The sequence below is a fragment of the Hemitrygon akajei genome, chromosome 7, assembly GCF_048418815.1.
Source record: "Hemitrygon akajei chromosome 7, sHemAka1.3, whole genome shotgun sequence".
In the NCBI taxonomy this organism is placed as follows: domain Eukaryota; kingdom Metazoa; phylum Chordata; class Chondrichthyes; order Myliobatiformes; family Dasyatidae; genus Hemitrygon; species Hemitrygon akajei.
The window spans coordinates 175,090,040-175,114,259 of record NC_133130.1 but is presented as its reverse complement, the minus strand read 5'-3'; the positions used below and the strand labels follow the sequence as shown (position 1 = coordinate 175,114,259).

The 24,220-nt window shown below is 45.8% G+C and overlaps 1 protein-coding gene across 1 annotated transcript in view; it reads left to right on the top strand.

Annotated features, from left to right (window-relative positions):
• The window catches only part of garnl3 (GTPase activating Rap/RanGAP domain like 3), a 357,427-nt gene that overhangs the window by 217,980 nt on the left and 115,227 nt on the right, over window positions 1–24,220 (top strand). The window contains 3 exon segments of the mRNA XM_073052650.1: window positions 3,843–3,941; window positions 7,474–7,509; window positions 7,512–7,576. Of these exon segments, the coding sequence (XP_072908751.1) occupies window positions 3,843–3,941; window positions 7,474–7,509; window positions 7,512–7,576 (200 nt within the window).

Sequence of the window (24,220 nt, the reverse complement as noted above, 5' to 3'; positions counted from 1 at the left end):
TACAACTCTGATATTTGTTTTCTCCAGATAGCCATGGTCTTTCTGTAATGTGTGTTGTTGAAAGAAATGGCATCAACTACCCCCCCCCGACATGAAAAAGAAAAAAAAACAAGACTCCAAAAAAACCCAAAATCCCCAAACCCCCCCACCCAAAAGCAGAGACAATAGCATCAAATTCATAACCCCTCCCCTGCGGGAACAAAAACAATGGCATTAACAATCCCCAATCCCCTCACTCGCAAAAACCGAACGACAGTAGCATCAAAGCTACAACCCCCCACACACATAAAATTAACTGATCACCCACCCTTCAATTAGCCAGAAGAAAGAAAACACCGAAAAACTAAAGGAGACCAAGATAACATACATTTCAATAGCCACATTAATCTCTGAATACCAAAAGCATCTTTCCGTCAGCATACGAGGAGAGTGGCCACACGAGCTCAGTCCTTGCATGAAGAGTGACCGTGCTGGTTCCGAACACCGCCGGTCAGGCTGCTGAGCTTCGTGGCCTCAGTTGGGGCCGAACGCTGGCCAGGCCTGAATGCTACCAACCTGGCTGCTGACCATCGTTGCCCCAGTGGCTTCCATTGGGTGTGATTCCTGACCTGGTCCAAATGCTGCAGACCCATCTACTGACCGCCATTGCCCCAAGCGGCTGACCCTCTCTGCATTCTCCTCGATGCTTCAATCTCCCTCGCCCTTTGAGATGCCGTTGTTCATGATTCTGCGCCTCGTCTCTCGTCTTTTCCACAAGTCAGCTTGTGTTCTCAGACCTTTTTTTGGGCCCCATCTCTGGTCTCCACAAGGCAGCTGTCCAGACACAGCATTCGTCCCTCCCCATTGATCTCCCCCCCAACCCTCCCCCCTCCCTCACCATTTCCCATCCCACTTTCCCTCTCTCACCTTATCTCCTTGCCCACCCATCACCTCCCTCTGGTGCTTGTCCCCCCTTTCCTTCTTCCATGGCCTTCTGCCTCTTTCACCAAACAACTTCCCAGCTCTTCACTTCATCCTTTCTCCTCCAAGATTTACCTATCATCTCTCCCCTCTCCCCACCTTTTAAATCTACTCCTCAGCTTTTTCCTCCAGTTCTGCCTCAGGGTTTCGGCTCAAAACGTTAACTGTACTCTTTTCCTCCACGCTGCCTGGCCTGCTGAGTTCCTCCAGCATTTTGTGTGCGCTGCTCAGACACGGCAGAGCGCTAAATCATTTGATCAAGTTCCAAACTGCGTGTCACAGGCTCCAACAGTTTCTGAACTAAAACAAGAGCAGAAGAATAAGCGGGAAGCGGAGATAAAGTGAAATAAGTTAAGAGATTGGCTACCTGGAAGACATCGCCCGAGGAATCATTGTTTGCTAGCGGCACATGACCGGAAAGAGTGTGTTTGTGAGAGAGAGAATGTGTGTGTGTGTGTGTGTGTGTGTGTGTGTGTGTGTGTGTGTGTGTGTGTGTGTGTGTGTGTGTGTGTGTGTGTGTGTGTGTGTGTGTGTGTGTGTGTGTGTGTGTGTGTGTGTGTGTGTGTGTGTGTGTCTAAATGTATGGTGTGGGGATATGTATCTATATACATGGTGTGTGCGTATGTGTATGTGTATCACTGTGCACATCTCTGATGCTGTTGACGTTATAACCAGCAATTTGGAACTTCTTTAAGTCTAGTTTTCCACCACAGCTTTGATCTTTGGCCTCCTTCCGAACTTAATTATAGAGTCATTGACTGATGCAAATCAGAAAGAGACTGTTCAGCCCTTTGAGCCAATACTGTTAGTCTTGTCTGGCTGACAGCTGTCTCAAGGGAGGTGATGATTTGGTTTTAAAAAGAGATGTTAACCAGAGAACAAGATGGGGCAGAGCCCAAGGCCATTCGACTCCTCTTCATTGGAATGGTGGGTGCGGTTTTACACTGCTTATGTTTCTGGTTTAGTCATCACTGGGAGATGGATCTGTTGAGGTTAAGTCTCACTGAAATAACTGAGGTTCTTAAATTCATTTACTTAATTGCAAAAAGAATTTAGGGCATAGGATAAGCTGGGACCTCACTGGGAGACGGGAGTGGTCATCTCCTACTCTTCTAATACATCTCATGTTTGCTTTAAGAGAGGAAATCTTGTGATTCTCTGATCTTCTTTCTGCAAGTGCTTCTGTGTCCAGTATTCTGTCATTAAATATAATGGGCTGTCTGTTTCCATAAACATAAGAGATTCTGCAGATGCTGGAAATCTTGAGCAATGCACTCAAAATGCTGGAGGAACTCAGCAAGTCAGGCAGGGTCTATGGAGAGGAATAAATTGACTGCGTTTCATATTGAGGAGACCCTTCATTATGACTGGAAAAGAAGTGGGGAGAAGCCAGAAGAGGCATAGAAAGAGTGACCAGCCAGCACCTTTTTTCCCAGAGTGAAAATGACTGATACAAAAGGGCATAATTTTAAGGTGACTGGAAGAAAGAGAAGGGTGATGTCAGAGGTAGTTTTTCTACTCACAGAGTGGCGGGTTACTCTGCCAAGTATAGTGGTACAAGCAAATACAGAACTGTACAAAAGTATTAGACACATATGTATAGCTAGGGTGCCCTAGACTTTTGCGCAGTACTGCAGTAATTTTATATGTTGCACTGTACTGCTGCAACAAAAAAAAACTAATTTCATGATGTATGTGAGCGATGATACACCTGATTCTGATCTGGGTCTCTATTGTGGACTGAGAGTGGGAAGGGGACAGGGAGAGGGGGATCATGGTTGGGAAAAGGGGAAGGGAGAGGGGAGGGAGTGGGAAGCACCAGAGAGACGTTCTGTAATGATCAACAAACCAATTGTCTGGAATCAAATGACCATGCGTGGTGTCTCAGGGCTGGGTGTGTCTGCACCTGCGCCAACCCACACCCCTGGCACTCCTCCTCTGCCAATTGCCCCATACCTCTCCCGCGGTGCTCTAGCTTTACCTTTTCTAACACCCTTTGCTCCTGCCAGATTTACAAACTCACTGTCCGCTTCACATTGACAAATACCGTACTGTGCATGAGCCTTAAGCACCATAGCCTTTTGCATGTACCTAAGACTTTTACGCAGTATTGTGCATTAGGGACATTTAAGAGACTCAAGGAACATAGATGAAAGAGAACTGGAGGGCTGTGGGATGGAAACACTAGATTGATCTTGGAGTAGGTTAAAAGGTTGGCAGAACATTGTGGGCTGAAGGGCCTGTACTGTCCTGTTCTATGTATATCAGCAGTTCTCAGAGTAACTTTCAGCAAACAATACAGTCACTATTTTACTGTGAGAAACACAGCAGCCAGCTGTTGTACTCAGGGTGAAAATGGAGAGTCAACCTGTTTCTGTTGCAAAGATTAGGGGGTAAACATTGGCTGGGGCACCTTTTAAACCTTCCCCCTCTCACTCTAGGTGTACACCCTCTAGTTTTAGACTCACCTACTCTGGGAAAAAGACAGGCCATCCTCCTTAGCTATGCCCCTCATGATCTTAGAGGTCACCACTCAAGATAATGATCAGCTGAAGGGGGACCAGTGGGTTGTGATGTTCCTGTGTGCCTAGTCCCTCCAGGGGAAAGAGGCTCCAGATCTGGACCACAATGGGAATCTGATCCCCAAATTGGGATTCAGATCCTGAAGGAACGGAGCACACATTTTTTTCATGTAGGAAGTGCAGCTCTCACAGATGCATAAATTGGCTTGTCTACCTCAGACGTGGAGAGAGACATTTTTATAGTTAGAAATGGTGGAATTTGTGTTTACAGAGTTGGGTGGTATCTTGGTCCAAGGAACTTCTGAAGAGAAAATGTCCTAATCTACTCAGCTTTCTCTTTTGTCTCCACTTTTGTGACAGAAACTGGAAGTGAATGTTTCCAGAAGTTTCTCAATCTGATGGGCGAAACAATTACGTTGAAGGGATGGATCGGTTACAGAGGAGGACTCGACACCAAAAGTAAGCATTGTACCATATTCTGTAGGGCTATCAGATGATACACAAAACCAGCAAGAACACTGGATGTCCAGACAATGGGTCAAGTCCACTCCTAAATGACTTTGCTCTGGATTGGTTTCATTGGTCCTACTGAATCTCAGAAAGGCAAAATTGAGTAAGGCGGGATTAAAACAGGTGGGGTTTTCATTGGTCAGGCAGTATCTGTGGAGAGGGAATCTCAGGATCCTGTAAAGTCATCGGGGCAAAACATCCAGAGTTACACAGAGATGCAATATGGTAGCAGGCCTTCAGTTCTTGGTCCTTTCAACCACGCACCACTCGTCTGCACCAGTCTTCCATTTATCAAACTTTTAGCTCTCCACACATCCTCATCAATCTTGACATGCTGGATTCTACCAGTTTTTTTTTAAGATTAGCTTTATTTGGCACATGAACCGAAACTACATAGTGAACTACGTCGTTGCGCCAATGACCAACACAGCCTGCGGATGTGCTGGGGGTAGCCCGCAAGTGGTATCAACGCAGCATGCCCACAACTTACTAACCCTAAGCTGTAGGTCTTTTGGAATGTGGGAGGAATTGGAGCTCCTGGAATGGTAAAGGGAGAACGTGCACAGCCCCTTATGGACGGCGGTGGGAATCGAACCCCAATTGTGATCAATGGTGATGCTGTACTACCATGCCACCCACACCCTGACACCACACACCGACTAACCTACCAGCCAGTGTGCCTTTGGCATGTGGGAGGAAACTGGAGCATGTGAAGAAAATGTATGAGTTGACCGGAAGAGCAATCTCCACAGCTTCCAACAAGAAGATTGAACCCAGGTCTCTGGTGGTGTGAGGAAGTGGCTCTCCCACCAGCCACACCACTCTACCGCTGGACTGTGGCAGTTCTGAATGGAGCTTTCTAACACTAGTAAGAATGTCTAGGAGATTTACACGTGCACTTAGAAGCAAGGATGGCCGGCTGGTGGCGTAGTGCATCAGCACTGGACTTCGGAGAGAAGGCTCCTTTGCATGCTCGGCCTCATAAAAATAAGAAAGCCTGCTAAAAAAAACGTCGTCATGATAGTGTCCCGATGACTCCACTGGGAGTTAAGGGCTTTCTTCTTCTTCTCCTTAGAAGCAGGATGTTTTTAAACAGTGAAATGTCAGCCATTCCATCCATAATCTCCAGAGTGGACTCGAAGTGGAGAAGGCCTTTGTCCTGTTGAGGTTTCACATCTACTTTTTTCACTTGTGTTTTCAGAAGACTATTTGTTTTTACTTCTAAAGTTGTTATATATATTTTAATCTTATATTTTAATATCAATTGTTATTAAACCTGCATAAGTGTCAGAGGCACTTAAGATTTCTTGACTGGTGAGGTGGAGATACGTCCCTACTAAAGGAGGTATAAGGCGCTCCATCCTTCCGCTGGTCTGCAGGTCACCCTTGGGTAAGATGTAGCACCAGCTTAGCCACCCCCTCCGCCCAATCAGGGTCACGTGAAGCCATGGGACCAGGTGGTGGATTGTCATTTGAGCAGCTGATGCACATCACAAGTCCTGGCCCTGTGACCACTGATGCCAGGCAGACAATCTGTGAAGAATATTAATATTGGCTGGGGTCACCTGTCTTGCTGTCTTGTAAAGACACTGCCCAGAAGAAGGCAGTAGCAAACCATTTCCATAGAGAAAATTGCCAAGAAACAATCATAGTCATGGAAAGAGCATCAGTGTGAAGGGGCCTTCCCCATAGGCAACGACCCTCGCTCAGTAGACAGATTAAAGATAATGGAAGACCATAATCGCCTACATCATAGATATGTGATGGCGGTGACGATTTAAAATTTCAAAAATCAGTTCCAATTTTGATACCCAGTGAAGCTGCAGATAGTCTACAAGGGGTTCAGAGCATGGATGCTTTATTGAACCTACAAGATCCTGCTGTCATTGGAGCAGTTAGACATGGATGTGATGGTCTGAGGGCAGGGGCATTTTTAGCAAATCCTTGCCTAGAATCTCAGCTTCTTTCTCCACATATGCTGCCTGCCTTGTTGCAACTTTTGAGAATTTACCAGTTTTCCTTTCAGGTTTCTGGCACTGGAGCTGCGTTGCATCTGTGAGACTCTTCGTAATGATTAAGTGTTATAAGAATCTTCTCACTCTGTGAGCAGTCTTAATCCAGAGTTTAAAATCCACGATTACGATGTCGACTATTTTGGACTGGAATTTTTCACAGCGAGCATTGCCATTAAAGCTCAGAGGACCAGGGACCTTCATTTGCGTGTCCTTGGGCTGAGGCTGCACGATTGTTGAACAAGATGGGAGATGCTTAACAGGGCTGGGTGTATGATAGAGCTAAGGTAATGGTGGAAATGGCTTTAGCATCTGACTACATTGATCCTGCTTCTAATTCTCATGATTTAATGAGAACGTAATTATATACCTCTGGAACAAATAATTGCCAGTTCCCTGGCTTCCTGCCAACACGAAGCCCATCTGGCATGTGTGTATAGATTCCAGTCCGGCTGGTTTTGTCTTGATGCAGGCTTTGCTGTACCCAGGTCCAACCTGTGTGTTCATGATTTGGACTGTGACCAGACAATGCAATGCATTGATGTGTCTGTCATACTGCCACGGTGATGGCGAAGCTTAAAGCAAGGTGGCTATTGTGCTCAACAGTCCAAAGCAGCTTTGCATTATTCATTATGAGCCAAACAGCAGCTGCCTTGCACTTGGACAGACCACAGAACCTTCTTTACAGTTCTCCCTCTCTCTCCCTGCATCTCCTTCTCTCATCGCTCCTTTCTCCCTCCCTCCCTACCTCATAATTCTCTCCCATCTCTCACCCTATCTCTTTCATCACTTCTCTCTCCTGCCGTCCTGATCTCACTCTCTCCATCTCTTTGCCTATCTCTCTCATCACCTCTCCTTCTCCTCCTATCTCATCTCTCTCTCTTTCATCCCACCTCTCTCTCTCCCTCTCTCTCGCTCTCTCTTTCTCTTTGCCTTCACGTCACTCTTTCTCTCTCTCTTTCTGTCTCTCACTACCTATCTCTCCATCTCTTTTGCTACCCCTCGCTCCCCCTTTCTCTCTCACCACCTCTCTCCCTCTCGTCCTCTTCATCATCTCTTTCTCTTTTAATCTCTCTCTCGTCCCCTCTCTCACATATTCCAAAGGCAAATGATCAGGGTTAGTAAATTGGCGCTGGAGGCATGGTGGCAGTTGTGGGCTGCCCCCCCCAGCATATCCTCGCACCATGTTGGTACGAGCTCCTTACAGACAGCGGCAGGAATTGACCCAGGTCAATTCACAGCTAGCGCTGTAAAGCATTGCACCAAAACCGCTGTGGTACTGTGCCTCTCACTTTCTGAACCACGTGACAAACTGCTGCACCTTCTTCGTGAGGAGGGAACAGCAGTGGGTCGGTAACATTAGGTTTCTACCACGGCTCAGTGTGATGACGCCTAGTGCAACCCCCGGTAGATATGCTAATAATGATTTTTGGTGTTATATGTAATGTCAGCTTTCTTTGCGCTTACAGATGACACCACGGGGATTCACTCTATCTACACCGTGTACCAGGGCACGAAATCATGTTTCACGTCTCCACGATGCTTCCATACTCGAAAGAAAACAAACAGCAGGTGAAGTACCACTCCACTGCCGAGAGGTGTAGGATTGTGTGGAGTACTGCTGTATGCAAGTTTTTGAAGTTTAGTTTTATTTGTCTGCTTTTCACATTGTTTGTCAGTGATTTGGATAATGGAATTGATGGCTTTGTGGCAAAGTTTGTGGATGATACGAAGATAGGTGGAGGGGTGGGTAGTGCCGAGGAAGCAATTGCAGTGATTGCAGCAGGACTTAGACAAACTGGAAGAATGGGCAAAAATAGTGGCAGATGGAATACAGTGTTGGGAAATGAATGGTAATCCATTTTGGTAAAAGGGCCAATAGTGCGGACTATTACCTAAATGGGGGGAAGGTTTCAAACATCTGGAATGCAAAAGGACTAGGAGTCCTCGTACAAGACTTCCAGAAGGTTAATTTACAGGTTGAGTCTGTGGTAAAGAAGCAAATGCAATGTTGGTATTTATTTCAAGGGGAATAGAATATAAGAGCAAAGAGATAATGCTGAGGCTTTATAAGACATTAGTCAGGCCACACTTGGAGTATGATCAACAGTTTTGGGCCCCATATTTCAGAAAGGGTGTTGTCCAGAGGAGGTTCACAAGGATGATTCTGGGAATGAAGGGGTTAATCTGTGTGTGGGTGGGGAGATGTTTGGCAGGTTTGGACCTGTACTCACTGGAATTTAGAAGAATGCAGGGGGATCTCGTGATGGAATGGTGGCGCAGACTCATGGCCTAATTTGGTTCCTGTGTCTAATAGTCTTACGGTTTTTGTCATATGTAAATTGAAGCGTACAGTGAAATGTGTCGTTTGCGTCAGTGAGCGACGCAGTGTGAGTTTCGTGCTTTGGGAGAGCCCCCATGCTTCCAGTGCCAAAGTAGCATGCTCACAACTTACTGAGCCTAACCTGTATGACTTTTTGGAATGTGGGAGAAAACCCCGAAGTTTGCACAGATGCCTGGATATTCCTGCAGCTGAGAGGAATTTCCAGGATGTTCATTCTCACTGAAAATCCTGGAATCTCCTCTCGGTGCAGGAATTCTGCGAAAACTTTAGGGTGAGGCAGTTTTCATTTGGCACCTGTGCGATCAAATTCCTAGGTGTAACAACCAAAGCAAGTCGTGCCAAATCGAGCTGTGGTTTAGTCAACGGCACCCTCACCTGCCAGTCAAGCGGGAGCCAGTTAAAGCCCCCGTCCAGGGCTCTGAGCACGACAGACATAAATCGAGGCCCAGCCTGGCCTCAGGTGGATGTAAGGGATCCCTTGTTGCCACATTTACAACGTCAAGCTGTTTATCCTGTAACCTACATCACATGGCTCGTAGATTATCTTATTGCTGTGTGTGGGGTCTTGCTGTGTACAAATTGGCTTCTTGTTTCCCCTGTTGCAATAGTTTATATATCAATGGCTGTAAAGGACTTCAGGGTTCAAAGTTCAAAGTAAATTTATTATCAAAGTATGTCACCCTATACGATATTGAGGGTCATTTTTTGCAGGTGTTTACTGGAAAAATAAAGAAATACAATAGAATTTATTAAAAATACTATTAATAACAAAGAATGACAAAAAATCAATGTGAAAGAGAAGACAAATATCATGTAAATAACTTCATATAAATAAATCATATTGAGTTGTAGAGTCCTTGAAAGTGAGTCCATAGTTTGTAGAATCAGTTCAGAATTGCAGTGAGTGAAGTTATTTTCTCTGGTTCAGGAGCCTGATGGTGAAGAGTAATAACTATTCCTGAACCTAATCTACTTGAACCTACCGTAGTTCCCGAACCTAAGCCTGCACTGCTCCCTGTTACTATTGATGATGAGGGCAGGGATTTAGTGAAGACTTACAAGCACCTAAGGGTGTACCTGGATGACAGACTTGAGTGGAGCTCCAACACAGAGGATGTGTACAAGAAGTGTCAGAGTCACCTCTACTTCCTGAGGTCCTTTGGAGTGTGCAGGCCTCTCCTTCACATGTTCTACCAGTCTGTTGTTGCCGGTACAGTCTTCTGAGCAGTGGTGTGCTGGGGCAATGGCATCAACACGGGTGGTGCCAGCAGGCTCAATAAACTGATTAGAAAGGCTGGCTCTGCTGTAAGAGTCAAACTGGACACACTGGAGGCTGTGGTAGAACAAGGGTCCCTGCAGAAAATCCTGGCAATTCTGGACAATGTTTCCCACCCTCTGCATGCCACCTTAGCTCAACAGAGGAGCGCTTTTAATAATAAACTAAGACAACTGTGCTGCTCCAAAGGGCGCTATATGAGGCATTCTTACCCTCGGCCATTAGGCTCCATAATGAGTCAACCTGTAGCCGGGGAAGTGATGACCCCCTCCTGTTAGATTGTTTGAGGTAACTTACTTTTTATTCCTTCTACTTCTTTTCTAATGTTTATATCTGTGCACTTGTAATGCTACTGTGACACTAGTTTCTTTTGGGATCAATAAAGTATTTATATAGTGATATTGGACCTAAGGCTCCTATACCTCCTGCCCGACGGTAGCGATGAGAAGAGAGCCCAGCCTGGATGGTGGGGGACATTTCACTGTGTGCTACGATGCACATGTGACAAATAAAGATAGTGTCTCTTTAAAAATAGTTTCACAGTCCCATTATGCTGGATTTATCACAATAACAAATTTAATCTCCCCAGCTGCTGTGGCAGGGCGGCACGGTAACGTAGAAGGTAGCATAACGCTTTACCACGCCAGCGACCAGGGTTCAGTTCCACTGCTCTCTCTAAGCATGTTCTCCCCGTGACCATGTGGCTTTCCTCTGGGTGCTCCAGTTTCCTCCTACGTCCCAAAGATGTGGCCGTTAGTAGGTTGATTGTTTGGGTGTAATTGGGTGCCATGGGTTTGTCGAGCTGAAAGGACCTGTTACCGTGCTATAAATCTAAGTAAAAACTGTCTGCCCCTAGCCCTGCAAATGAGATCTAGGAAACATCCTAAAAGTTACTGAGCAACACACATAAAATGCAAGCAGACTTTTTCCACTGAGATTGAGTGAGGCTACAACGAGGGGTCATGGATTAAGGGTGAAAGGTGAAATATTTTAAGGGGAACCTGAGGGTGAACTTCTTCACTCAGAAGGTGGTGAGAGCATGGAACAGCTGCTAGCAAAACTAGTAGATGTGGATTTGATTTCAATATTTAAGAGTAATTTGCATTCAGTCCTGCTGAAGGGTCTTGGCTTGAAACGGAGACTGTTTATTCATTTGCCTAGATCCTCCCTGACCTGCTGTGTCCCTGCAGCACTTTGTGAGTGTTGCTCTGGATTCAGCGTCTGCACAACCTCTTGCATTTTAGAGAAGATTCTGAGACGGTTTCTGAGAAAAATTTCCCTTAGTTGCATTGAATACCATGAAATGAATCAAATTTTTAAAAATGTATTTTCTTTTCGCTAACTGCAAAGTTAAAACAATTGGTAGTGGGATCCCGTTGGAGGATCTCCTTAGGCTTCCTGTGGCAAGACGCTGCCCACGTGTTCTGTTCAGCAGAATAACAGGGATGCATTCACCATAAACTGTTGAGTTAGTGGGTGCCAGGGGAAAGGAATAAGGAATGAGATTTGATGAAATGAGATAAGGCATAGATTGTATCCTTTTACATTGTTTAATTCACAAATTAGGCAAATGCAATAAAGTAAAAAAAACAATTTCTGAAAGCCCTAAGAGACAAATTAAGTCTGATTATTGTTCAGCAGTTTAGTCTTCCTCTGTGTTTCACTAATTACTTTGCACTTTTCACAACTGGCAGTGCTTTGGCAAGTGTCAGTTTTACTCTTAGTCTCTTTTCCTTCGCTACATCGACGACGGCATTGGCGCTGCCTACTGCACACATGCTGAGCTCATTGACTTCATTAACTTTGCCTCCAACTTACATCCTGCCCTCAAATTTACCTGGTCCATTTCCGACACCTCCCTCCCCTTTCTTGATCTTTCTGTCTCCATCTCTGGAGACAGCTTATCTACTGATATCTACTATAAGCCTACAGACTCTCACAGCTACCTGGACTATTCCTCTTCCCACCCTGTCTCTTGCAAAATTGCCATCCCTCCTTCTCCGCCTCATCTGCTCTCAGGATGAGGCTTTTCATTCCAGGACAGAGGAGATGTCTTCCTTTTTTAAACAAAGGGGCTTCCCTTCTTCCACCATCAACTCTGCTCTCAAACGCATCTCTCCTATTTCCCGCACATCTGCCCTCACCCCATCCACCTGCTACCCCACTCGGGAAAGGGTTCCCCTTGTCCTCACCTACCACCCCACCAGCCTCCAGGTCCAACATATAATTCTCCATAACTTCCACCACCTCCAACGGGATCCCACTACCAAACACATCTTTCCCTCCCCCACTCTTTCTGCTTTCCGCAGGGATCGCTCCCTACGTGACTCCCTTGTCCATTCGTCCCCCTCATCCCTTCCTATCAATCTTCCTCCTGGCACTTATCCTTGTAAGCGGAACAAGTGCTACACCTGTCCTTACACTTCCTCCCTCACCACCATTCAGGGCCCCAGACAGTCCTTCCAGGTGAGGCGATACTTCACCTGTGCATCGGCTGGTGTGGTATACTACGTCCGGTGTTCCCGGTGTGGCCTTTTATATATTGATGAGACCCGACGCAGACTGGGAGACCATTTCGCTGAACACCTATGCTCTGTCCGCCAGGGAAAGCAGGATCTCCCAGCGGCCACACATTTTAATTCCATGTCCCATTCCCATTCTGATATGTCTATCCATGGCCTCCTCTACTGTCAAGATGAAGCCACACTCAGGTTGGAGGAACACCTTATATTCCGTCTGGGTAGCCTCCAACCTGACAGCATGAACATTGACTTCTCTAACTTCCGTTAATGCCCCTCCTTCCCTTCTTACCCCATCCCTTATTTATTTATTTCCTCCTTCCCCCTCCTTTTTTTCTCTTTCTCTGCCCCTCTCACAATCACTCTTTGCCTGTTCTCCATCTCCCTCTGGTGCTCCCCTCCCCCTTTCTTTCTCCCTAGGCCTCCCGTCCCGTGATCCTTTCCCTTCTCCAGCTCTGTATCCCTTTTGTGAATTACCTTTCCAGCTCTTAGCTTCACCCCACCCCTCCTGTCTTCTCCTATCATTTCAGATTTCTCCCTCCCCCTCCTACTTTCAAATCTTTTACTATCTCTTCTTTCAGTTAGTCCTGACGAAGGGTCTTGGCCTGAAACGTCAACAGTGCTTCTCCCTATAGATGCTGCCTGGCCTGCTGCGTTCCACCAGCATTTTGTGTGTGTTGTTGTTTGAATTTCCAGCATCTGCAGATTTCCTCGTGTTTGCTTAGTCTTACTTTCATTATGTCACACTTGGATCATTAAGGACTTCCAGTAAAAGACATCGGAATGCTGATTGGAATGGATGCTGGTAAGCGTGGAATCAGAGACCTGTTGATCCAGTGCTGCTGATCATCAGTGGAAAGGGTGAGCAGCTTCCGGCTCTGAAGATCCAACAACACAAAGAAGTCATGACAGTGGCTATACCTCATTGGGAGTTTTACGTCACCAAAGACTCTTGCAAATCTCTTCGGATGTACTGTGGAGCGCATCCTAATTGGTTGTGTTGCTGTCAGGTACGGAGGGACCATTGCACAGGAATGGAAAAAGCTGCAGAAAGTTGAAAACTCGGCCAGCTCCATCACGGGCACTGCCATCCTCAGAATCAAGGGCACCTCCTAAAGGTGGCATCCATCACGCAGGACATGCCGTCTTCTTATTGCTACCATCAGGAAGGAGGTACAGGAACTTGAAGACCTCCCCTCCACAGCCGCTAATATAATATTGACCCAACTCCACACTTTCCACTTCTAATTCTATCAAATTCCATCATCTTCCACCCTTTGTCGCTTCCAGCTATCACCTCCCAGCTTCCGACATAATTTCCACTCTTCCACCCTCATTGGCCTGTCACCTCCCCCTTCCCCCTTACTGCACCCCTTCCCTTCCCCTCTTTCTACTGTTGTTCTCGGCACGGCGGTGTTCCGGTTGGAGTGATGTTTTACAGCGCCAGTGATTGCACTTGCAACCGGGATTTATTTCCCCCCATTGTATGTAAGAAGTTTGTATGATCGTGTGGGTTTCCCCCCACATTTCAAAGACGAATGGGTGAGGGCCAATAAGTCATAGCACCATAGGCACACTATGTTGGTGCTGGAAATGTGGCGACTCTCGTGAGCTTTCCCCAGCACATCCTCGGACACTGTTGGTCATTGACGCAAAAACCGGCCCACTTCACTGTACATTTCGACGTACATGTGACAAATAAAGTTTTTCTTTATCTTCTCTCTATCATTCAGTCCAATGAAGGGTCTCACCTCAATTTGTCAACTGTTAACCTCCCTCCACAGGTGCTGCCTCAGTTCTGAGTTTCTCCGCTGCTTTGTGTGTTGATCCAAATTCCGACATCTGTGGTCCCTTGTGGCAACAGCTGCTGAAGGTTGTTCTCTCCCACAGCAGCGCCAGATGTGGGGAATTGGTTTTGACCAATGTGCCCACCGTCAGGCTTAGTCAGTGGCAGTTTGTTGGAGGTGTGGGATGGTTTAAACGCTGTTCTGACTTCCTGTGGTCTGATGTGGCGTTTAGTTTAAAACAAACCAATACCACTGAGAGAACTGACTGTAGTGAACTACATATACCTGTCTGGACGTGCCCCTCTGCTGACTGCTCCTGTGGCTCCTCCCACTGACCGTGGCTCCTCCCACAGACCCCGGCATAAAGACGATTGGAGACACAGACCCTTCCTCAGTCTCCAGGATGTTGTGTGATGGTCACTTGCTGCTTGTGCTTTCTTCCAGCCAATAAAAGCCTACCTTAACCCACATCTCAGAGCTAATGATGGTGCATCACTGACGCTGTGTGATGCCCTTCCAAACAACTGAGTTCCAGGTGGAAAGAAGTACGTTCGATCCTTTATTACGAAACCGGCAAAGACAAGCAATCTTATAGTGATATTAGAAACGAATGAAACTATATTAGGGATACAGCAGAATTAAGAGTAATTAGCACTCAAGTTAGCATAATTAAGTGCTTAACAAAAAAAAAATGCCATCCCTGTCCCTGGCTACCTCTAACTAAAGTAAAACTAACTAAGATAAAGCGAAAATAGGTAACTATACTCATTTGCTTCTACCACGCCCTGACCCACGTGACAGATTACCATGACCCTTAATAACCTCGCAACACAAAATACAACCCAGAGAGACGGAAAATAGATATGTGGCTCCTACACGTGTGAAGGAAACAGGTGACTCAACAAGGGGGTGAGCAGGTGCACGTCCCCGGTACCGGGGATGCTCCTGTTGGTCTGGCGCTCTGCATACGTTGAAGCCTACGTCCAGGCTCTACGGAGAGCAGCAGCTCTAACGCGAACACTGATTTACTGGAGACGGGAAGTCTGCTGCTTTTGGCAACCTTTCATTGTTATAAGACTTTACCCTTTACTTTGTAAAATAAAATGCATGCGATCAGTTCATCGCAAGAAGCAATGAGACAGGATTCTGGCGTTGTAGTTGCAGACATCATGTATTACTTGTCACCATGCAGACTCATTTTCTAAATGCATAGCATGAACTTTGGCCCCTAATATGTTCAATACAAAAAGAACCAAACAGATGGCCTTGTACATTCATGATTCCAGAGCATACATGAAATTTTTTGGGCAATTATTGAAGGTGGGATATGATCTACCACTTGCTGCCTTCCCTCCACCCCTTCAGAGACTTAAACATGAAAATCCAAGATGTCATTGTGATGCACCATCAATAACTCACTCAATCGCCTTTATACAGGGGTCTGTGGGAGGAGCCACAGGAGCAGTCCAGACAGGTATATGTACCGGTAGTTCACCACACACTGCACTTTGGTACTGAGAAACTTTACCCACCTCCTTTGCCTTCTTAGGAAGTCCATTTGGACAGGGAGTGATTTGTTTCCACTCCAGTTCTGTTCGATCTGACATGACTCCATTCAGGACATCTTCAAAAGGCGATGCCTTAAAAAGGAAATCCCATCACTCAGGACGTGCCCTTTTCTCATTGCTACCGTCAATGAAAACACACATTCAGCATTTTAGGAACAGCTTCTGACTCTCCGTGATCAGATTTCTGAATGGTCCATGAATCCATTGCCTCACTAATCTCACAAACACGAGAAAGTCTGCAGATGCTGGAAATCCAAAGCTAAACACACAAAATGCTGGAGGAACTCAGCCTCTACTGAGAAGTGTAAACAGTCAACGTTTTGGGCCGACACCCTTCATCAGGACTGGAAAATAAGATGAAAGGCCAGGAAGTCAGGTCACTATTTTGCTCTTTTTTGCACAACTTGTTTATTTTGTTTTATTTCTTATTGTAACTTAGAATATTTTTCATGTATTGCACAGTACAGCTGCCACAAAACAAGTTTCACGACACATGCCAGTGATATTAAACCTGAATCAGAATCAAGTTTAATATCACCAGCACACTGCTTATCGTGAAATATGTTGTTTTGTGGCAGCAGCTCAGTGCAATACATAAATTACAATAAATTGCAAAGAACTATAAATTACAGTCAGAAATATATATAAAAAAATACATAGGAGAGCAGAAAAAAAAAACTACTGAGGTAGTGTTTATTGCCCGTTCAAAAATCAGATGACGGAGGGGAGAAAGCTGTTCCTGGAATGCTGAGTGGGTGTCTTCTTACTCCCATACCGCCTCCCAGATGGCAGTGGTGTTTCGAGGGTGATGGGGGTCCTTAATGATGGAGGCCACCGCATTTTGATGATTCAGAGGAATAGGTAGAGTGGACAGCCAGCACCCCTTCCCCAGGGCACCACTGCTCAATACAAGAGGACATGGCTTTAAGGTAAGGGGAGGGAAGTTCAAGGGGGATATTAGAGGAAGGTTTTTCACTCAGAGAGTGGTTGGTGCGTGGAATGCACTGCCTGAGTCAGTGGTGGCGGCAGATACACTAGTAAAATTTAAGAGACTACTAGACTGGTATATTGAGGAATTTAAGGAGGGGGGTTATATGGGAGGCAGGGTTTAAGGGTTGGCACAACATTGTGGGCCGAAGGGCCTGTACTGTGCTGTACTATTCTATGTTCTATGTTCCTCAAAGCTAGTGTGGTCATCACCCATGATGGAGCTGCAGGTGCTGGAAATCCAAAGCTAAACACACAAAATGGGGGAGGAACTCAGCAGGTCAGGCAGCATCTGCTGAAAAGTGTAAATGGTGGACGTTTTGGGCCGAGATCCTTCATCAGGACTGGAAAATAAGATGAGAGGCCAGGAAGTCAGGAGTCACTATGGAGTTTACAACTTTCTGCAGCTTTTTAGAATCCTGTGCAATGCCCCCCCCCCCCCCATACCTGATGGTGATACAGTTAGAATGCTCTGCATGGTACATCTGAAGAAATTTGCTGAGTGTCTTTGGCGACATACCAGGACTCCTCAAACATCTAATGAAAAATAGTCGCTATCGTGTCTTCCTTGTCGATGCACCAATATGTTGGACCCAGGATAGATCTTCAGAGATATTGACACCCAGGAACTTGAAACTGCTCACCCTTCCCACTGCTGATCTCACAGTGAGGATTGGCGTGTGTTCTCCCAACTTCCCCTTCCTGAAGCCCACAATCGATTCTTTGGTCTTACTGATGTTGTTGTGACACCACCAGGTGAGCTGCCTCATTCCTGTGTGCGTCCTTGCCCCCATCTGAAATTCTACCAATAACAGTTGTGTCATTGGCAAATTTATAGATGGCGTTTGAGCTGTGGGTGTAGAGAGAGTGGACTAACCACACACCCCTGAGTTGCACCTGTGCTGATTGTCAGTGAGCAAGAGACTTTATTTCTGATCAGCACAGACTGTGGTCTCCTGGTGTGAGAGTCAAGGATCCAGTTGCAGTGGGAAGTACAGAGGGCCAGGCTTTGGAGCTTGGTGATTGGAACAGTGGTTATGACAGTGTTGAATGCTGATTCCAATTCTGACTGCTGTGGCTAAGGTGGGAGCTGCAGACGTGGGGAAGAGGAGCATGATGGGGCAGGTGTGTGGGTAGTTTGTGAGGTGCGGCGTTCCTTCTGACGAACTATTTGTCCCAACGCATGGAATCAATTCCACTCCAAATGCTGCTACTCTTTCTAGCGCTGTGGGCCAAGGGTTCCCAGGATTCAGTTGGAATGTCGCTGCAGTATACTGGCAGTAGCCTGCAGGTGTCACCATGGTTCTGGCACCAACAGTTACTAACCCTAACCCATGTGTCTTTTTGGAATTTGGGAGGAAACTGGAGCAGCTGGGGGGAAAACCTTGTGGTCACAGTGGTTGTGGGGAGAACGTACAAATTCCTTACAGACAGCAGCAGAATTTAACTCTGAACTTCCAGTCACTGGTACTGAAAATTGCTGAACGAGATTAGTGTAGAATTAGTGCAAGCGGACAGTGTAAAAGCAAAAATGGATCCAGCCAGAGTGGGTTTACTTGCATGACGTGCTCACAGCAATGATTGCTCCAAAGAGTCAAATTCCCTATTTCGATCCTTTATTAGCAATTAGCAAACATACAGTTAAGCAGACACAAAGTACGCTGCAGATGCTGGGGTCAAAGCAACACATACAACACGCTGGAGGAACTCAGCAGGTCGGGCAGCATCCGTGGAAACGAGCAGTCAATGTTTCGGGCCGATGCAATTAAGCAGTATTGGATGTTATATCAGTGGTCTACAAAGATATGACCTCCGTGGTCCCAAGCTACAAACTGCCCAAAATAAGCGTGAATACGTAACTTATTCCATAGAACACTACAGCACAGTACAGGCCCTTCAGCCCTCCATGTTGTGCCGACCCATATAATCCTTAAAAAATGTACTAAACCCACACTACCCCATAACCCTCCATTTTTCTTTCATCCATGTCCCTGTCCAAGAGGCTCTTAAATACCCCTAATGTTTTAGCCTCCACCGTCATTCCTGGCAAGTCATTCCAGGCACTCACAACCCTCGGTGTAAAAAAACTTACCCCTGATGTCTCCCCTAAACTTCCCTCCCTTAATTTTGTACATATGCCCTCTGGTGTTTGCTATTGGTGCCCTGGGAAATGGGTACTGACTATCCATCCTATCTATGCCTCTCATAATCTTGTAGACCTCTATCAAGTCCCCTCTCATTCTTCTATGCTCCAAAGAGAAAAGTCCCAGCTCTGCTAACCTTGCTTCATATGACTTGTTCTCCAAACCAGGCAACGTCCTGGTAAATCTCCTCTGCACCCTCTCCATAGCTTCCACATCCTTCCTATAATGAGGTGACCAGAATTGAACACAATACTCTAAGTGCGGTCTCACCAGAAATTTGTAGAGTTGCAACATGACCTCTCTACCCTTGAACTCAATCCCCCTGTTAATGAAGCCTAGCAGCCCATAGCATTCCCTTTGCTTTTACTGCCCCCCCACCACCAATATGATTAGTTATCATAATAAACATAGTAAACGCACAGAACAGAATACACGGCTCCTATACCCAGCACTTTAGCCTAGAGGCTAGCCTAACACTTTACGTTTCAGCAGTCTGGGTTCAATTCCTGCAGAGGAGTTTGTACTTTCTCCTCGTGACCACAAGTGTTTCATCTGGGTGATCTGGCTTCCTCCCATGTTCCGAGGATGTACAGTATGGGTGAGAATTAGTGAGCTGTGAGTGTGCTACGTTGCCACTGGAAGTGTGGTGGCATTTGTGGGTTGGTCGCTGACATTAATGACACATTTCATTGTGTGTTTCAATGTGTATGTGATGCATAAAGCTAATCTTAGAATATCTTTAAATGGGTGGCTGATGGTCACCACAGACTCAATGGGCTGAAAGGCCCATTTCTGAGTTGTATGAATTCTGCGACTGTTGTATAAACAGTAGTTGAGATGTGAACTATAGATTACATTGGGAAATAGAAGAGGCGTGTCAAAAGGGCAATGTTATGATAGTCATGGGAGATGTTAACCTGTATGTAGGTTTGGAAAACCGGCCCGGTAATAGATCTCAAGGGAGTGAATTTGTTGGATGTCTACGAGATGGCTTTTTAGAGCTGTTTGTCATTGAGCCTACTAGGGGATCAGATATACTGGAGTGGGTGTAATGCAATGAACCGGAGGCAATTAGGGAGCTGGAGGTAAAGGCAACCTTAGGATACAGTCATCATAATATGATTTCCTGATGAACCTGTTGGAATTCTTTGGTGAGATTACATGTAGGATGGATAAAGTGGATGTTGTATATTTGGATTTTCAGAAGGCCTTTGACAAGGTGCCACACATGAGGCTGCTTAACAAGAGAAGGACACACGGTATCACAGGAAAGTTACTAATATGGTTAGAGCATTGGCTGATTGGTAGGAGGCAGAGAGTGGGAATAAATGGATCCTTTTCTGGTTGGCTGCCAGTGACTGGTGATGTTCCGCAGGGGTCGGTGTTGGGGCCACTTATTATGCTGTAAATCAATGATTTAGATGATGGAATAGATGGCTTTGTTGCCAAGTTTGCAGATGACATGAGATTGGTGAAGGGCCAGGTAGTGTCGAGGAAACAGGTGGAATGCAGAAGGGCTTAGACAGATTAGGCAAGAAAGTGACAAATGAATTGGAAAATGCATGGTCATGCACTTTGGTAGTAGAAATAAATGTGTACACTATTTTCTAAATGGGGAGAAAATCCACAAGTCCGAGATGCAAAGGGACTTGGGAGTCCTTGTGCAGAACACCCTAAAGGTTAACTTGCAGGTTGAGTCAGTGGTGAGGAAGGCAAATGCAATGTTAGCATTCATTTCAAGAGGTCTAGAATACAAGAGCAGGGATGTATTGCTGAGGCTTTATAAGGCACTGGTGAGGCCCCACCTTGAGTATTGTGAACAGTTTTGAGCTCCTTATTTAAGAAAAGATGTGCTGGCATTGGAGAGGGTTCAGAGGAGGTTCACAAGGATGATTTCAGGAATGAAAGGGTTATCATACGAAGAACGTTTGATTGTTCTGGGTTTGTACTTGCTGATATTGAGAAAGATGAGGGGGGATCTCATTGAAGCCTTTCAAATGTCAAAAGGAATAGACAGAGTAGATGTGGAAAGGATGTTTCCCATGGTGGGGGAGTCTAGGACAAGAGGGCACAGCCTCAGGATAGGGGGCATCCATTTAAAACAGAGATGCGGAGAAATTACTTTAGCCAGAGGGTGGTGAATTTGTGGAATTTGTTACCACAAGCAACAGTGGAGGCCAGGTCGTTGGGTGTATTTAAGGTGGAGATTGATAGGTTATTGATTGGTCATGGCATTAAAGGTCATGAGGAGAAGGCCGGGGAATGGGGCTGAGGAGCGGCAAAAAAAGAGAATTAGCCAGGGTTGAATGGTGGAGCAGATTCGATGGACCAAATGGACTAATTCTGCTCCAATGTCTTAAGGTTTTATGGACTTTATGACATAGAAATATAGAAAACCTACAGCACAATATAGGCCCTTCGGCCCACAATGCTGTGCCGAACATGTACTTACTTTCGAAATTACCTCGGGTTACCCATAGCCCTCTATTTTTCTGAGCTCCATATACCTGTCCAGGAGTCTCTTAAAAGACCCTATTGCCAGCAGCCCATTCCACGCACTCTCTACCACCATTGCCAGCAGCCCATTCCACACACTCACCACTCTCTGCACAAAAATCTTACCCATGACATCTCCTCCGTACCTACTTCCAAGCACCTTAAAACTGTGCCCTTTTGTGCTAGCCATTTCAGCCCCGGGAAAAAGCCTCTGACTGTCCACACAATCAGTGCCTCTCATCATCTTATACACTTCTATCTGATCATCTCTCATCCTCCATCGCTCCAAGGAAAAAAGGCCAAGTTCACTCAACCTATTCTCATAAGGCGTGCTCGCCAATCCAGGCAACATCCTTGTAAATCTCCTCTGCACCCTTTCTATGGTTTCCACCTTTTTTTTTCTTTTTAAAGGACATATATATCTTATTTTCTGATATTTGGCTTTTGGCCAGAGCTGCGAGATGGCTCTTTGGAAGTTATCATAACATTAATTGAAAACACGGTGAACTTCAGACCCATATCTTTGTAAATCGATTGCATGGGACTTTTTATCTGTTGCTGCACTGTGCCTCAAATTTAATATTTAGAACCTAAGGTTTTTCAACTGAAGATCCGCTCAAGTTCAATTTAAATGTTGATAATTAATTATACTACTTTTCCTTGGCATCCTTTTTTTAAATTTCAGATATGAGCAACTGGGAAGAATACCATAAAAGATAGGAAGGAATTTAATTCTGCTTCAGATCAGAACTTCCATTGAAAATTCTTTACTCAAGTTCAAGGTTATTGTCGTTAATCATACATATGTATACAGCTAAACGAAACGTCGTTCTTCTGGGGCCAAGATGCAAAGCACAGCACATACAGTCACAACATAATATCAGCACAGGTCCCTGAGTGACATGGCCTGGAGATTGACAGGTTGACATGAAGTGTGAGGTGTATGTTTATGTAAGACAGTATAATGTTACTGGCACTATTATAACAAAACAAACAGTCGTATAAATATGTGAAACAGCAGCAATAAACGATGAAAAATGACCAGTGGAGGATGAGAATGTGTCTGTGAGTTGGGGAGTGGAGGGGTGGGCAACATAGTATTCAGACAGGGTGTACGTGTACAAAGTTGGCAGGGTGGAGATGCGTCTCTACCAAAGGAGGTATGAAGTGCTCCTTCACTCCACTAGCCTGCAGGTCACCCTTGGGCAAGATGTAGCACTTGCTTAGCCCCCTGATCACGTAAAGCCATGGGATCAGGTGGTGGATGGTCGTATGAGCAGCTGGTGCATAGCACAAATCCTGGTTGTGTGACCACTGACACCAGGCAGAGAATCTCTGAAGAGTGTTGATAATGGCTGGGGTCACCCGTCTTGTAAAGACACTGCTCTAGAAGAAGGCAAAGGCAAACAACTTCCATAGAAAGATTTGTCAAGAACAGTCATGGTCATGGAAAGACCATGATCACCCACGCCATACGACACGGCACAGAGTGAATGACAACCATGTGTGCTGAGTAGCAGCCTGGAGGATGAAGCTGGTCCCTAGCCTGACAGTTCTGGTTCATATGATGTGGTACCTTCTGCCTCATGGCAGGAAGTCAAAGGGGTTGTGGGAAGGATGTCCGTTTTTAACTCACATGACGACGTGTCAAGATTCATGAATGTATCACTGGTACGTTCAGTAATACTCATTTCTCGTTCATTTCATTTTTATTTTATTATCAAAGTATGTTTGCAGAATACAACTCTGAGATTCGCCTTCTCCAGATACCCATGAAGTACAGAAAAACCACTAAAGGAAAATGAAACAAAATTCACAAACCCCAAATCCCAATCCCTGCCTTGCAAAAAAGCTAACAGATCTCCCACTCAGAGGAGGTAAAACGTGAAACCCCTAATAACAAAACCTCTCCCACGCAAAAAAAACAGCGATAATAGCATCAGACCAGCAACCCCCCCCCCCCCGCACACAAAATCTGAACAGATCACTCAGACGGAAAAATACCAACAAGAACATCAGACCCCAAGTCCCTCACCCCAAAAAAGTAACCTATCACCCACCTGCCAATTGCCAACAAGAAAGAAAACACAGCCAAACTGAAGGAGACCAATGTAAACTACAGTCCACACCAATAATCATAGAAGTCTCAGAATTTCAAAAACATCCTCAGTCAGCGCCGAGGAGAAAGTCAGCTCAAGCTGAGACCTTCCGTGGGGAGTGACTGCTGAGCTGCGGCCTCCCGATCCCTAGACCGATGTGGCCTTGCGTGAAGAACGACTGCTGACCCGGCCTGCTCTGCATTCGCCGCGACGCTTCGATCGGCAAGTCGATCGCAGCCCCGCGCCCCGTCTCTGGTCTCCTGCTCGAGACAATTCGTGCTCACGGTCCCCCTCCTGGAAGCTTCTTGGCGACAGCAGAGTGCTAGATCACTCGATCGAACTCCAAACCGTATGTCACAGGCTCCAACCGTTTCCGAAACACAATCAAGATAAGAAGAATAAGTAGAAGGTGTAGTAAAAGTGAAGTAATTGACTATCTGTAAGATTTCACCCAAAGAATCGTCGTTTACTGGTGCCACCTTGACTGGGAGATGTTCCAGTCACAATTTATTTGAATGATGTATCATGGCACGTTGCTTTTAAGGCACCAAATTATTGCTTGATCCATTTAGTGTTCTCCATCCAAGGCAACATCTGGTTTCCTTTATTCAGACGCTAAGGGGATATGATGGTTCAGATTTGTACGATTGACACTCAGTGGCCACTTTATTAGGTACAGCTGTGCACCTGCTCGTTAATGCGAATGGCTAATCGGCCAATCATGTGGCAGCAACTGAATGCATAAAAACATGCAGACACGGTCAAGAGGTTCCGCCGTTGCTCAGGGAAAACATCAGAACAGGGGAAGAAATGTGATCTAAGTGACTTTGACCATGGAATGATGGTTGGTGCCGGACAGGGTGGTTTGAGTCTCTCAGAATCTGCTGATTTCCTGGGATTTTCGCAGACAACAGTCCCTGGAAAAACAAACAAACAAAACCATGCAGTGAGTGGCAGTTCTGTGGGCAAGAATGCCTTGTTAATGAGAGAGGCCAG